This window comes from Triticum aestivum, chromosome 7B, assembly GCF_018294505.1.
Source record: "Triticum aestivum cultivar Chinese Spring chromosome 7B, IWGSC CS RefSeq v2.1, whole genome shotgun sequence".
Taxonomy (NCBI): Eukaryota; Viridiplantae; Streptophyta; class Magnoliopsida; order Poales; family Poaceae; genus Triticum; species Triticum aestivum.
The window spans coordinates 15,464,064-15,479,185 of NC_057813.1; the positions used below are offsets into that span (position 1 = coordinate 15,464,064).

Here is a 15,122-nt window from a genome sequence, read left to right on the forward strand (position 1 = left end):
GGTTTTTCATAATTTTTTGAAACATAGAAAATATGAAATTTAACAAATTTTGAATTTTTCAAAACCGAGCTCCATGGGGCTCGGCCTCCAAAGGCAATATCCGAATAGAAATACTCTCTCTCTATACACATGGCAATATAAATAGGCAGTTCTTAACGTCAAAAGCAAGCTGCTTTCCATTTGAGAAATACACTGAAGCATATCCAACTGAAACCAATGTCATCTCTTTACATGGCAGAGTCTGAAATATAAAGTCAAATGCATTCAGCAAAAACTTACCAAGCTACTGTAAAATGTAAATGATGCCCAAGTGAGTGTGTTAGCCAATTTACAAGAGACTCGACCATAACGTGTCAGCAAACACAGGCAGAGTGCACAACTCAAGTCCCTCCGGTTTAGCATTCTACTCAGTATACTGTATGTGATTACTGAAGCAAGGAAATCTTCAGGGATTTACTCTGTCCAGCTTCACCAATTCTGAAGGGCAGCGGCAGCCCACCATGTATTGCACAGAATTTCTGGTAGCAATAGACAGCAAAAGAAATTTCCAGACAATAACAGACAAATAGTACTGTCTTTAATTTCTCTTGGAAAGGTGCAGCAAGTAAACAATCAAAATTGGGATTATCTTCTAAACAGTTCCGTTCGATGTGGACCAATACTCCTTGACCAGCTCACGAAAGAGAGATCCTTCAGTTTCCATGAGCTTTGTAGGTTTGTCAAACTCCACTACTTTCCCTGGAAGTGATCATACATAGTTCATTAGTATGGGAAAAGATCTACAATACATTTGGCTTGACGTATAATAATTCATATAATCCATATTAATTGGTTCGGTTCAATAAGTGATGAGTTCTATAAACAGGTCCGGTAAGAGACATACCGTCGCTCATTGCAAGTACCATATCGCAGTCCATAACTGTTGGTATACGGTGGGCCACTGTAATAACAGTGCAATATTTGAATTCTGTCCGGATCGTTTTCTGAAGAACAACATCTGTTGCATTGTCTATAGAGGCCGTAGCTTCATCAAGAACTAAGATGCGACATCTTCTCAAAAGCGCGCGTCCCAGACAGAAGAGCTGCCTTTGGCCCATGCTCCAGTTCGACCCGTCTTCCAAAACTATTATGACAAGATCCTGATCAGTACTATGAATGAGGTAGTTCCAATGCCATACTAGCAAAAGGATACAACTTCGAGGTCTTCCTAAAGACACAAATTGACATGATTTTATCTTTGCCAAGAGTCTCATTCATGGTTGGAGCTGAATCCATTTGTGGATTCGAAGTACTTGGGTCTCCACCTCCTCTACTGGTGAAGAATAAACCTAGGACTACTAAAAGTTTCACATATTTAGTGGCACCGGTACATGTATTTTTCACATCTGATTGAATTTCTGAAATGAATCAATCTGGGTTTTCTGTTTGCGCAGTTTATTAGATCAAAAAATGAAACACAGAAACCAAAGTACAGATGAAGTTAAGTTCCCTACCATATGAATCCAATCCCTGTTCCTTCTCCTGGACAACTTCAAGAAGTTGACATTTATCAAGAACCTGCAGCATAATAACAAATAGAGCAACCATTTTAGTGATTCCTAGAAAAGTACATATAAGAAACTGGAGCCTAAGCCTAGCTCAGTTGGTGGGAGGTGTGGCTGTACACTCCTACCAGGTCATCACCCATGTTTGAGTTCTCAACTCATATTTGACCTGTGAAAAGTTGTCTAGTTCCCCTAGGCAATCTAGTTTTTTTTATGAGAGGCAACTTGTCATTTGAGATTCCCCTAATTCAAATCATTCCGTCCCAAAAGAACAAAATCATTTCATTCCCATTTTGGTAATGTGCTGAACTTTCTGAAATCTTTAGGTATATATCAAAGTAACTGAGCTGAATTGCCACAGTATTAAAGAGTGAAGCCTCGTAATAAAGCATCGCATCAGGCTCTTTAGGTGTGATACCTTCTTCATAATCTTATCTGAATATTTTGTAAGGCGAAAAAAGGCAAAATAGATATCTCTGTACATCTTACCTCCCATATTTGCTGATCTGAAAATTGCCCAAGAGGATCTAGATTGTATCTTACTGTACCCTTAAAAAGTGTGGGATCTTGTGGAATGATACCCAAACGTGAACGCAAGTCATGCAAGCCTATTGTACTGATGTCCACAGAGTCTATAACTATTTTCCCTTCGGCAGGTTCAACAAGACGAAACAATGCGCCAATTAACGTTGTCTTGCCACATCCTGTTCGACCGACTATACCAATCTTATCTCCGCCTGCAAACTTGCAAGTGATTCCATGTAGCACAAGTGGAGCATCATTCCTATACCTGATCTGTCCAATGAAAATCAATCGCATAAATTTGTTAGAGGGTACATAGGTAGTTTCAAACGATCTCCGGTCCCCTCTCCTCTCGCGACCGCGTCGCCCCCGCGGGCGACCGGTCGCGCCTCCAGCGCCTCCTCCCCGAGCCCCCCCCCCCCTCCCCTCTCTCCTTGCCGCCGTCGCTGGCGTCCGGCCGGGCCTGGCCCGGGCGGCGCTGGCGGCGGCGGCCTCTGGCCTTTCCCCTCGCGGGTCGCTCCGACGCGGGCGGGGCGGCGCTGCGGGGTGCTCCCAGGCGGCGGCGGTCCGGCGCAGCGGCGGTGCTCTCCGGCGTGGTGGCGGGGGATCTTCTGGGCGGCGGGGTGGCGCGGCGATGCGATTTGGCGGCGCCCGCTCGGCCCAGATCTGGGCCCTTCGGGCCCCATCTGGGTCTGGGCGGGCCGGCGGTGGGGAGGGTCGTCGGTGTGGCTTCCGGGAGGCAGGGGAGCGGCGATGAGCGGGTGGATGCTGGCGGCGCTGGTGCCGCCCTGCTGCAGCGTGGCCGGCGGGGCTTTATGGGCCCAAATCGGGCCTGGCCGGGCCAGGGGTGGCCTGGTATGCCCTGCTGCTGCGTCTGGATGGCGACCGCGACGGTGCCGGAGACTTGGGCCTCCCGCACGACTGCGGTGGAGGTAGTTCCCTCCCGCGTGGTTCCGGTGCTGCTGCTCCTGTCGCCTCGTGCGTCTCTCTCCTTCCTCTTGGCCTCGTGGTGGTGATCTCGGTGAGGCGGCGTGGGTGGCGTCAAAACCGCGGTGGCGCATGCTGGTGGGCGGCGAGGTGGCTGGTTGGCTTCGGCCTGGTTGGGTGCTGGGGCTTGGAGTGCGGGAGAAATCCCTTGCCGGCTCTCTTCCGGCTCCGATGCGGTGACACCTACGGTTGCCACCATCCCTTCTTGGAGGGTGTCGGATGTATCCATCCCCCACTTCCTTTCGCGTGCCGGGGAAACCCTAGGACATGTCCGGGCAGCAGCGTCGTCGACGTCGCATCCCTTGCTGGAGGTGCTGCTTGGTATGCGGCGGGTCGGAGCCTGGGTCTGTGGTGGATCAATTTCGGAGGGCGCAGCGGTGGCGGGTCATCCGCGCTTTGTCGAGCTGCCGTTGTTGGCATTTCTTTCTTCTTCTTTGTTCTTTCTCTTTCATTTGGGCTTGTTGTGCTTCTCGCCCGAGCACTCCTCTGTATCGGTGTTGGTTGCTTTGTAATACAAAGCGGGGGGAAACCCTTTTTCGGTATAAATTTGTTAGAGGTGTTAATTAGATTTTACCTTGTATGTTGTACATGTAAATATTATATTTGATTACCTTCAAATCTATAAGCTCTAAATTGCCATCTTGGGGCCAATCTGGCAACGGTCGATTTTCTTCAACAACTTCTGCTGCTTCACTTTGTATGTCCATGTACTGGCTCACCCGTTCCACTGAGATTATTTTATTCGCAAGGTTGCATTGGTTTTGAATACATGAAACAAATGACGTATTTAGCGTAAGACCATAGGACAATGCCATTCCAACAAAACCTGTGCAATTATGAAAGCAAGGTATTAATCTACTACTTGTTAATATCTATAAACTGAAAATTGTCAGATACTGTATTTAGTTGACTCCAACACATAAGTGGACTAGAACTGCATCTGTTATGTACTAAAAGTACTTGATGGGCTACATAGAAGAAGAAAAGAATAGACTGGAAAATCCCACAAAATCAGAAACATTTAATCATTGATGCGATAGACATTTTCTTATCAATTACTCCCTCCGTCCCAAAATAAGTGTTGCTGACTTAGTACAACTTTGCACTAAAATTGTACTTAATCAGCTTATTTTGCAATGGAGGGAGTACATACTAAAAGTGTTTTGATGGGTTAACCAGAAAAAAATGCTTAAAAAACCCATAAAAATCAGAAACACCTGAGAACTTATTTGACTGACCTCTTAGTTAACAAAGCACAACCCTTAGATTTTCATAAACAGCATTGATTAGCTATGCAACCCAGATCTCATGTGCTGGGTACTGTATCCTAACCAGCATCCACCTCACCTATCCTAACCAGCTCAAACACGTTTGTTTTTTCCTTCCATACTTTCATCACACGTGACTTCCATCTTTACATCACAGTAGATTGTAAACACATTTCTCCCCTTCCATACTGATTCTATGACGTGAGAAAAAATTGCTGGATCCATTTGTCGGTGGCATTTAATGGACCTTCAACGAAAAATCTGTGATAGATTTTCTTTTTATTTTGATCCTTCCCCAGACCACACCTGGTGTGGGAGCTTCTAGCACTAGATCTGTTGTTTTTTATTGATAAATATATTTTGATTGCATTATATTGAGGTGCATAGTAGTAATTGTTATTCTCATGGTGTGCGTGGATGAGTTGGCAGTTATAGGAAGCAGAGGACAACAAGACGTGGTTTGCTCGCGTGTTCATTTGTCGACCTTGCCATGTGCTTAGATAGATCATTAAAATAATTTTATGTGGAATTTCCTTAAGATTATTTACTTGAAAAACATGTGGGTTAGTGTGTAGGTGCTACCTTTTGGGTGAGGTAAAAATGAATTTAGTATTCTTAAAACTCACTCGAGGAACAAAAAATTACATGGTGAGGAGCCAAACTACATGGTATCAAAGTTTAAGGGCCAAAGTATCGGTTTAATGCACATAAACAATGAAGAAAAGTCAAGAATGTTTAAGTACTACCTTTTGTTATCCAAGACATTGATGTGTTGCATGTGAAAGTGCATCTAGGCCCCTACATATCCTTTTGTATTGATGGCGAAAAATTAAAGGAACCAATGAGGCCAATAGTTTTGTAGTCTTTCTTTCTTGTTTTGAGTTATAAGGATCCCTCACTATTAAGAGGGGATCAAGGGATGTGAAGCTCAAGCACATGCTCAAGTCATTCTACATCTAAAATCCTTCCTATCCACCAAAAGGTCCAATGCCAAATAGCCAACCATCCTAGGTCAAAGGCAATTAAAAGGCAGTTTTTAGTTGGTTAGACCATTTGGGCCAATTCTGGCCAGAAAGTCTGAGTCTGGATCTGTTACTATGCACAGACTATTGGGATGATTCCTAGGCCAAACAAACAGTCGCACTGTTTGGTACTAGCTCTCAATTTTAGTCGGACATATGCTGGACTGTCTGGTACTTACTCGACTGCTCTTGGTTTTGCCTGGATAGAGGCCAGACTGCCCGGGACTTTCCCAGCAGCTCTCGGTCCTGGGGTGATTCCCAGGCTTGACTGTCTGACCTTGAGCCTATTCTTTGCTTCTTCGTTGTTTTCTGCTGCTGACAAGGGCCGTTGGAGCTGGTCTGACTATCTGATAATACTTTTTTAATCTGAAAATAGCTAGTTTTTTTCCTACCCAACACCGCTTCGGGGTAGGGTTGACCGTTCATTCTAAAAATATCATATCTAGCTAAGAATACTCCTGACGCTTTCCCAACCCTAATCCTTTGATTCCCTGAGAGGTTTGTGAGGGATTTTCTAGAGGAGATAACCTTAACCAAGATTCGCTATTCGACTGATAATTGCGTGATTTGAGCAAGTTCTGAGCATTCCCCTTTCATCTTGTTATTCTTAGAAGTTGGAGACTCCTAGTTTGTGGATTGCCCCACCATTTGCATTCTAGCTACAAAGCATAATTTGTAATAAAAAGAGCTAAAAATATTAGAAGACCTATTCACTCCCTTAGGTCCATCTCAATCCTTTCAATTGGTATCAAAGTAAGGACTCTTTTAAGGGCTTTCATCGTCTTAGAAGGCGCAGAGGGTACCTCTTCCAGGGATGTCGAGAATTTGTACACCGTTGCAGATCTCACCAAGTTGACATTGGAGCATAAATCCCAATTGGATGCTTCTACGGAGGTATTCGTTAACAAAAGGATAGCCAAAGCTCTTCCACTAGGGAATAGTGTTCCTGTCACCTCACAACTTGTGGAGACACAACCATTGGGTTTGGGTAACACCGGTGCTACGCCTCCTAGCTTCAACCAAGCATCAGGGGCCTATCCCCCCACCTCTACTACCTTCCACTCCTAAATACCACTATGTCGGCTCACCGCCCGTCTTTGACAGAAGACACTACTCTCATTGGAAGTTTCCTATGGATTCTCGTATTCATAGTTCTTTGGTGGCGCTTTGGGATATTATGGGGCATGGATTCAATTCTGTGTATGCCGGTAACTTGACTCTGCGTGAAGTGATTGACCAAGAACTCAATGCCACCACTATCCATTTGAGGCCTTTCGAGAGAGATCTATGCCCAAGTCATCCTCGTCAAGTCTGCAAAAGCTCAACGGGATCATTTGGTTGTCATGAATAAAGGCACCACAAGCATTCAAAGGTTAAAAGTATCAAATGGCCAACAATGAGATGAACTTGTTTGTGATGAACCCCGACAAAACACCTCAACCACTCCATTCACGACTCACCGCTCTTGTCGTCCAGTTACAAGGCTTTGGGTGTGAGAAGATCAATGATGGATCCATCATGAGCAAGTTCATTGGAGTACCAGCACCTCACTTCCTATGTATGGTGTTCCATATTCATCAAAAGAGTGATTATGCAACCTTGGTTCCTGATGATGTTCTCGCTTATTCCATCACCCATTACGACATGATTGAGGATGGAAAGAAGACTCCTATGACTCACGAGTTGTCCAAGCCTCTTTCATGGACGGGCAAACGTGTTTAAGAGGAATAATCATGTGAAGAGGAAGAAGAATCTTGAGTTCTAACTATCAAGATTGATGCGAACAATTACATGAAGAGAACAAGATATAGAGAACTATGCCAGAACCATTACACGAAGAGAACAAGTTTAAGACTAAGTTGACTTCTTCCACAACAATGCCTTCAAGAAGGAATAACACCCTTGTGCGGTCGTGTTGTGCCACTGTTGTCGTATACGGCTGGAGGCAGCCAAGACAAGGATTTTCAACTTGAATGCCAAGACAGCCAATCAAGGTCAGAACATGACATGGAGATGATGCCTTCAACAAGGTAACAATGCAAGTTCGGCCGCTATTGAGGCCAACAAGGACAAACTGACGACTTCTTACTTCTTGGGCGAGGCGGGTCCACCACGTTTTCTTCCCTAAGGGGCGACCGAGAGGCGATTGCAAGGCGATCGGGAGGCGGCGTCTAGGGTTAGGGTTTGAACGTAGGGCGGTGGTGATCTTGGGCAGCGGAACTGCGGCGACGGCGTTGTGGTCTCTGCTGGCTATGGTGTTTTGTCCCACTTGAAGGCGGTGCCCATGGCGTCCTCTTCGAGCAGGGGAGGGAGGAATTCGTCAACGGTGGCGACTCCGACGAAGAAAGCTTCGCCTGAGAAGGCGGGACAAATCGACAAGGCGAAGGGGGGATCGTCAGAATCCCCGGATGGTAAGGCGTCGGAGGAGGCTGCGTCCCTATCGGCGAAGATGGGGGGTGGCGCTGACTGAGAAGGAGGTTGCTGGCTTTGTGTTCAGCGATCCTGGACCATCAAGGAAGCAGGTTCCAAAGTGGGCGGTCGTAGAGAAGTCTTTCTCCCCGCGGCCCTGAATAGACATGCTTTTGAAAGGGCGATGCATAGAGCCTGGGGTCTCCATCGTGAAGCTCAGTTTAAGGATCTAGGGGCAATATTTTCATGATCAAATTTGGCAGTGAGAGAGACTGGAAGCACGCACTGCATAATGGTCCATGGCAGTTCGATTTCAAGGTTGTGGCACTGAAAGACTATGATGGCGAGACTAGGTCGTCGAAGATGATCTTCGACTCGGTTGATGTATGGGTGAGGGTAGACGATCTACCCCTGGACAAGAGATCAAAGGAGTTTGGCGAGGCTCTTGGGAACTGGATAGGCAAAACAGCAAGGGTGGATGTGGGAGAGGATGGTATGGCAAGAGGAACACATCTCAGGGTAAGGACCAAGATCCAACTGCATGAACCATTAGTACGTGGTTTTTACCTTAAGAAGAAGCTGAAAGATGGCAATCTCAGTAAGAAGAAGCCGGAAGAGGACGAAAAAACTTGGTTTGAGTTTGCATATGAAAAAGTTCCCCACTTTTGCTTTGACTGTGGAAGACTTGTGCATGTGGATGGAAGGTGTGATCCCCCAGTTGATCCACTGTCTCAATGGGGGGAATGACTGCGGGCGTCCCTAGGCAGGTCCTCGTCCGGGTCTCATGAAAAAAGCAAGGTTTGGGGGGATCGGGCAATGGTTGCAGCAAGGAAGGCCCAATGTCTAGCGCAGGGGATTATGGCTCAAAGGGTTGGGGGTCTGTCAGGGATCTGCCTACACGTCGACCACTATGCAGAGATTACACGCCTTCGGCGGATTCCCACACTGGTGGGATGAGACACAGAATAAGAAAGAGCAGGAGGAGGTTCAAAGCCCAAACAAAATGCGCACTGGCGCGGGGGGCGAAAGAGCAAGAGACTTGCGCGAGGATCTAAAAGGAAAGCGGGAAAGGGTTTTACGCAATGAGATACACCAAAAGGTTAAAGAGGGCATCATATCCCCTAGGAAGCATCATGATTTTACAGGAAAACACAAGCAGGGAGAGAAGCCATTCAGGGGGCATCAGAGGAGGCCGGGGCATTTTGTTCGCAAGCCAAGAGTTGACGAGGGGGCGTTCCGACAGCGGAACGGCCACCAACAGTATGTGCCACGGGAAAGGAAACGTTCCTCCAGGCAGGTATGGGTAGTGAAAGGTGAAGGGGCCAGAAAGGATGGAGCTGATTGTCTCTCTGGTGATAAACGACAGAAGGTGTCGTCTATTTTTGAGCGGATCGGTGATCTTGGGACTACATCGGCGGACCCCGGTAGCCGGGGCCGCCGGGACCAATGAATTTCTTAGCCTGGAACTGTCGGGGACTGGGGTTGGACCCGACGGTTGGCAAATTTCGAGACCTGATGCGGTCATACAACCCAACGGTGGTTTTTCTAAGTGAGGCAAAAAAGAGGGCACGAGCTATGGAAAAAGTACAATGGAGTTTTGGGCTTTAGGAATGGCATGGCAGTGGATTGTGTTGGAAGAAGTGGAGGACTTAAACTATGGTGGAGAGATAATGTTCAGGTGACTATAAGACCGTGGTGCCAATACTATATTGATGCTGAGATCTCATGCGAGGGTAAAACCTTTAGGTTCACTGGAATCTATTGGGAACCCCGCACGGAACACCGGAAAAACGTGGGATGCCTTATGTTACTTGAGGAGACAGGACAATCTACCATGGCTATGTGCGGGTGACTTTAATGAAATTATTTTCCAAACTGAGCAGCGAGGAAGTAATTTGCGAGGTTTTAACCAGATGGAGGGATTCCGAGAATGCCTAGCTGACTGCGGCTTGGCGGGTTTGGGTTTCACTGGATACCCTTTTACTTGGGATAACAAGCAAGATTCTGATGCAAATATACATGTTAGGCTGGATCATGCTACATGCAATGACGATTTTCTGCAGGTTTTTCCTGAGACTGCAGTGGAACATGTGGTGATGGAGGAGTCGGACCATGCTGCACTGGTGATTAGGGCGGCCGTGTCACTGGATGCGGGGGCCAAAAAGGGGGAGAGGAGTTTCCGTTTTGAGGAGGCGTGGACTCGTCATGAGGGCTATGATGAGATGGTATTGCATGCATGGGAGGAGGTTAACCAGGAGCTGGGTGTAACGATGGATATGAGTAAAAAAATGGGTGAGATGTCCAAGGCCATGCAGAGATGGAGTCAGGAGGTGTTTGGCTCACTACGCCAGCAGATTGCGAAGCTGAAAACACAGTTGAAGGAAGCTAAAGAAAGATCGCTGCAGACCGGCTATTTTGGGGAGGTTCAGGACATAGAGAGCCAATTACATGATCTGTATGAGGAGGAGATATACTAAAGGCAACGATAACAGATAGACTAGTTGCAGTGGGGAGTTCAGAACACCAAGTACTTCCAAAACCGTGCAACACACAGGAGGAGGAAAAATATGGTCAAGTCTCTAGTTAAGGAGGATGGGACTAGATGCTCTTCTGATGAGGAGATGCGTGCGGAAGCTGCGAAGTTCTATGCAAAACTTTTCACCTCAGAGGGGTCAGCCGCGGCGGAGATACTGCTGCAACATATCGATTTGGTGGTTTCAAAGGAGATGAATGCAAGACTAACGGCCGTGATCTCGGATGCGGAAATTGAGACCGCTTTGTTCCAAATGGGGCCAACGAAGGCTCCCGGTCCGGATGGATTCCCGACAATGTTTTACCAACGGCACTGGTCGTTGCTGAAGAAATGATGTTTGCGCAGCAGTTCGGGGCTTCTTGTACGGAGTGGCGGTAACGGAGCATTTTAATGATACGGTCATCATCATGATCCCTGAAGTCAACTCACCGGAGTTGATGACACAGTTTCGACCGATCAGTTTATGTAACGTCTTGTACAAGATTTCCACGAAGGTGCTAGCTAACAGGTTAAAAGTGATCCTTCCGGTGTTGATTTCTGAGGAGCAGAGCGCGTTTGTACCAGGGAGGCTCATCACAGATAACATTCTGGTTGCATATGAAGGAAAAGTAGGAAAAAGCCACTTTGTGCGGTTAAGTTGGATATGATGAAAGTGTATGACAGGGTTGAGTGGTCTTTTTCGGAAAGGATGATGACAAGATTCGGTTTTGCTGATGCCTGGGTACAGATGATTATGCGATGTGTTACGTCCGCCAGGTTCTCCGTGAAGCTTAATGGAGGGATCTCTCATACCTTTTTGTCGTCCAGGGGTCTCCTCCAAGGGGATCTTTTGTCACCATATCTGTTCTTATTTTGTGTAGAGGGGTTCTCGGCATTACTGAAAAATGCGCAGCGGGTTGGTGACTTAAAAGGGGTATCGTTCGGGAGCACTGGCCCCACGGTAACCCATCTATTGTTTGCGGATGATAGCACTGTGTTCCTTGAGGGCTCTCAAAATAATCTTGAAACACTCAAGACCATTTTACATGATTATGAAATGGCCTCCGGACAGAAAGTGAACATGCAAAAATCGTCCATCTTTTTTGGGAAAGGTAGTACTGATGTGCACAAGGAACATCTTAAGGAGGTCATTGGTATTCAGTGAGAGGCGTTAAGTGAAAAATATTAGGTCTTCCTACTGTTGTGGGGAGCTCTAAAGAAGGAACTTTCAAATATGTTAAAGAGAGTGCTAAAGGAAAGGTCACTGGATAGAAGGGGCGGGGGTTGTCTAAGAAGGCTCGAGAGGTGTTGGTCAAGTCCGGACTTCAATCTACCCCAACCTTTACCATGAGCTGCTTTCAACTCACCAAAAAATTGTGTGGAACCTGACTTCGATCTCTTCTAACTTTTGGTGTGGGGAAGCAAATGGTGAAAACAAGGTTCATTGGATAGCCTGGAAGAAGATGTGCATGAGCAAAAAAGAAGGAGGAATGGGTTTTAGAGATATGGAGACATTCAATCAAGCTCTTTTAGCAAAGCAAGCGTGAGGTTATTACAGTTCCCGGATTCGTTATGTGCTCGCATCCTGAAGGCTAGATACTTCCAGGAAGGTTTCATCCTGAATGCAACATGTCAGAGTGGTGGCTCGTTTACCTTCCGAAGTATTTTGTATGGCCGAGACCTGTTGCTAGATGGACTGATATGGAGAGTGGGCAATGGCACCAGGATAAGAATCCACCATGATAGCTGGATACCACGCAGGGGCTACCTCCGGCCACTGGGCCAGATGTATGTACAAGGTATGACACGCGTGTGTGATCTACTGAACGAGGATGGAGATGCTTGGGATCGCGCCAAGCTGGATGTCATGTTCACACCAGACGATGTGCATGATATCCTTCAGATTACGATAGGTGGGAACAGAACGTTGGACTTCCTTGCATGGAACTTTACTAATAATGGGCAGTTCACGGTCAGGTCGGCTTATCACTTATGCATGGAGAAGAAGAGAGCAAGATCGGGACAGCCGGGATCCCCGTCATCGGTGGCAGCGCACCAAGGGTGGATGGCTTTGTGGGGCGCTAGTACACCGGGCAAAGCGATTATTCATGCATGGAGATTGATCAAAAATGGTTTGGCCGTAGGAATCTACGAAGGCATATCAAGGAGCGTGTGTTCTGTCCAGCCTGTGGGCGAGAGGAGACGTTACACCATCGGTTTTGGTCTTGCTATCACTCGACAATTTTCTGGAAAGAGTTGGACTCGGTATTGGGAGCGAGGATGGCCACTCCACCTAGCTCGATGTGCTCCCAGAGCCAACTAGCGGCGTGGATTCTTCAGTGGCTGACAGAAGCGACTGACGATGCGAAGTCCATGATGATACATGGCCTTTATGCGTTGTGGCTGGCTAGGAATGATACTCGTGAAGGAAAGAGGATTGAAGACCCAACGCTGATTGCAAGAGGAGTGGCTAGGCACATGGAAGAGTGGAAGAGAGTTCATGTTGTCCGGGCTCCAACTATGGAAAAGAACATACTCGAAAGATGGAAACCACCGGAGCATGGCTGGGTGAAAGCTAATGGTGATGGGGCTATGGCTAGGTCCGGGCAGAGCGGTGGTGGGGGCGTGATATTCAGAGACGAAGATGGCGCTTTCAAAGGGGATGCATCCCACTTCTTCCCGGACTGCTCAAGCCGGATACGGCAAAGCTTCTGGCTTGCAAAAAAAGTGCTTCAGTTAGCCATAGAGAGATATACAGAAGCTGCACTTGGAAACGGACTCGCAGGTGGTTGCAGGGATGCTAGCAGGTAAGGAGCGGAATTTGTCGCATGTAGGACAAGTGGTCGAAGAGGTCAAAACCATGATCAAAACTAGAGATGACTCCAGGCTAACCTGGGTCCGGAGGACGGCTAATGGCGCTGCCCATTTGCTGGCAAAAGTTAGGAGTTAGTTCTAGTGTTTTGGTTTATTGAGACACAGTTCCCCCAGATTGTATTCTCTTTCAGACGAGATCCCTAATATAGTTTAATAAAGTGGGGTTTTGAAGTTCAGAAAAAAAAAAGTTCAGCCGCTACTGAGTCCGACCAAAAGGACAAAACAATAGTTTTTGCCACATACATGAAGCGATGTTCTAAGCACCATCAATAGATCTTCCGAAAGCTGCACAATCAGTGTACACACAGAACCACCACGGTGTCCATCAGATAGGTTGCACGCCTCTCACGACACTGCTCACAAGTATGCACCAAAGATGCACATGCCCCGCAGAGCCACCTAGCCGACCGCCTCCCCAGGAGTGTTCCCACCATTGCCATCGGTGACAAGAGGTTGTAGTAGCATATGATGCATATCACTGCCACGATCATTGAGGAGCCGCCAAACTCGTGCCACGAATCTGGCCGCTCCAACCGAACTCAAGTCATCCATGCCCAGGCCATCAATCTACCTTCAACACATCAGGCACACAATGTGCCTTATCCAACGCACAACCACTGTGCTCGCGCAAGCCCCCTTGACAAGCCGGATCAATCCATTTACAAGGTTGCGCCCGCCGTCACCACAACCATCTGACTAGTGTCTTCGCCCCGGCTACGGGAGTCTCCTTCAGCAGCTAGATTCAGGTGAGTATGCCTAAATCCGCCGCCATTAACCACCACAGATGGCCACCGCTCTATCCTTGCAACCATGACGACACGTCCATCCACCCCGGAGTTTGAGCCCCATTGTATGCGCTTGTCGCCCAGGGCCAGCATGACGCGCCAGCCAGGGGATCCCCTCTGAGTGAAGAGATGAGCCCGCCGCCGGATGGGCTTTGACCGATGGACTCATCCGGCAGTGGCAGAGAGAGAGAGAGGAGGGGGTGACACGGCTAGGGTTTCGCTTGAGCCATCCCTGGAGCGACACGGACGTCCGTTTGGACGTGATAAGTAACGGTCAAGTAAGTTTGTTGGAGACCCATGTCTAAAACATCATATACTTCATCCGTCCTCAAATAAGTGGATGTTTAGCATTCGAAATTTGTCCAAAAAAGAGTGTACTTCTACTTTCCCAATGTATTTTAAAGTAGAATAAATGCTTCTGTCCCATCACATGGGAGTCAAACCCAATAACATTTAACACATAGTCTCCTCATTTTTTACATGCGCTTAGCTCATTGGAGATGGGGAATTAATGAGGAGAGAGAATGGCTGGCAGCTTCCCAATGCTTTTTCTACTCCACTCCATAATATGTCTTAAATTTTCTATATGTTGACTTAATTGAGGACGGAGGGAGTATCTGCTAGTAGAGGGATTATCAAGTAATTTTCTTATAACAAAAGCTTATTAGAACTCACTCAGAAGGCAATGGAAAGGTAGCAACATTTAAATGGCATGAATCTAATATTTATCGCAAATTAGTTGCACATTAAAGGCCATAAAACAGGTTGGTTATCAAAAGTTTCCAATATTTGAAGCATAGTGGTATTCATATAATTACTTACCTGGGCTAAAGGTTCCTCGTGGAAGGAGGGCCATGACAAAGGCAGAAAAAGACAGAACTGCAGCACTCATTATCTCTAGACGTAGAATCAACCATTCAGTTGCTGCAAAATTATAGAAATATGGACTTGCATTCTTGTCAACAAGATCCAAATTGTTAGCAAAGAATCGATCTTCTTCCTCAAAGGCCCTTATTGTTATAGCCCCTGAAATTGATTCACCTAAGTGATTCGCTAGAGCAGATTTCGTAGTACCATTGATCCGCATCAATTCCTTGGCCGACGCTAGATAGTACCTCTGTATGACCAAACATAACAGGTTTCAGAAAATGAGAGCTTTGAATGCAAAACTGCATGCTCATTCACTCTTGGTCAAAACA

The 15,122-nt window shown here is 46.9% G+C and overlaps 1 protein-coding gene across 1 annotated transcript; it reads right to left on the minus strand.

Moving 5' to 3' along the window:
- Positions 1–311: 311 nt before the first annotated feature.
- LOC123157560 (ABC transporter C family member 10-like) lies at positions 312–6,981 on the minus strand. Its single transcript, XM_044575842.1, has 6 exons — positions 6,942–6,981; positions 3,665–3,879; positions 2,034–2,339; positions 1,473–1,557; positions 884–1,177; positions 312–738 (listed from the first exon to the last, which is right to left on the minus strand). Exons 1-6 carry the CDS (start codon positions 6,979–6,981, stop codon positions 632–634), a joined length of 1,047 nt encoding a protein of 348 aa, XP_044431777.1. The 3' UTR covers positions 312–631.
- Positions 6,982–15,122: the final 8,141 nt, after the last annotated feature.

What these genes read in the sequence shown, in the direction of transcription:
- LOC123157560 (XM_044575842.1), bottom strand. Translation starts at nt 6,981, where the DNA reads ATGGGTGATGGAATAAGCGAGAACATCATCAGGAACCAAG. An exon ending in TAGAGCTTATAGATTTGAAG is followed by an intron (nt 2,340 to 3,664) that starts GTAATCAAATAT and finishes TTCATTGGACAG; the next exon opens with ATCAGGTATAGGAATGATGC. An exon ending in CAGATCAGCAAATATGGGAG is followed by an intron (nt 1,558 to 2,033) that starts GTAAGATGTACA and finishes ATTATGCTGCAG; the next exon opens with GTTCTTGATAAATGTCAACT.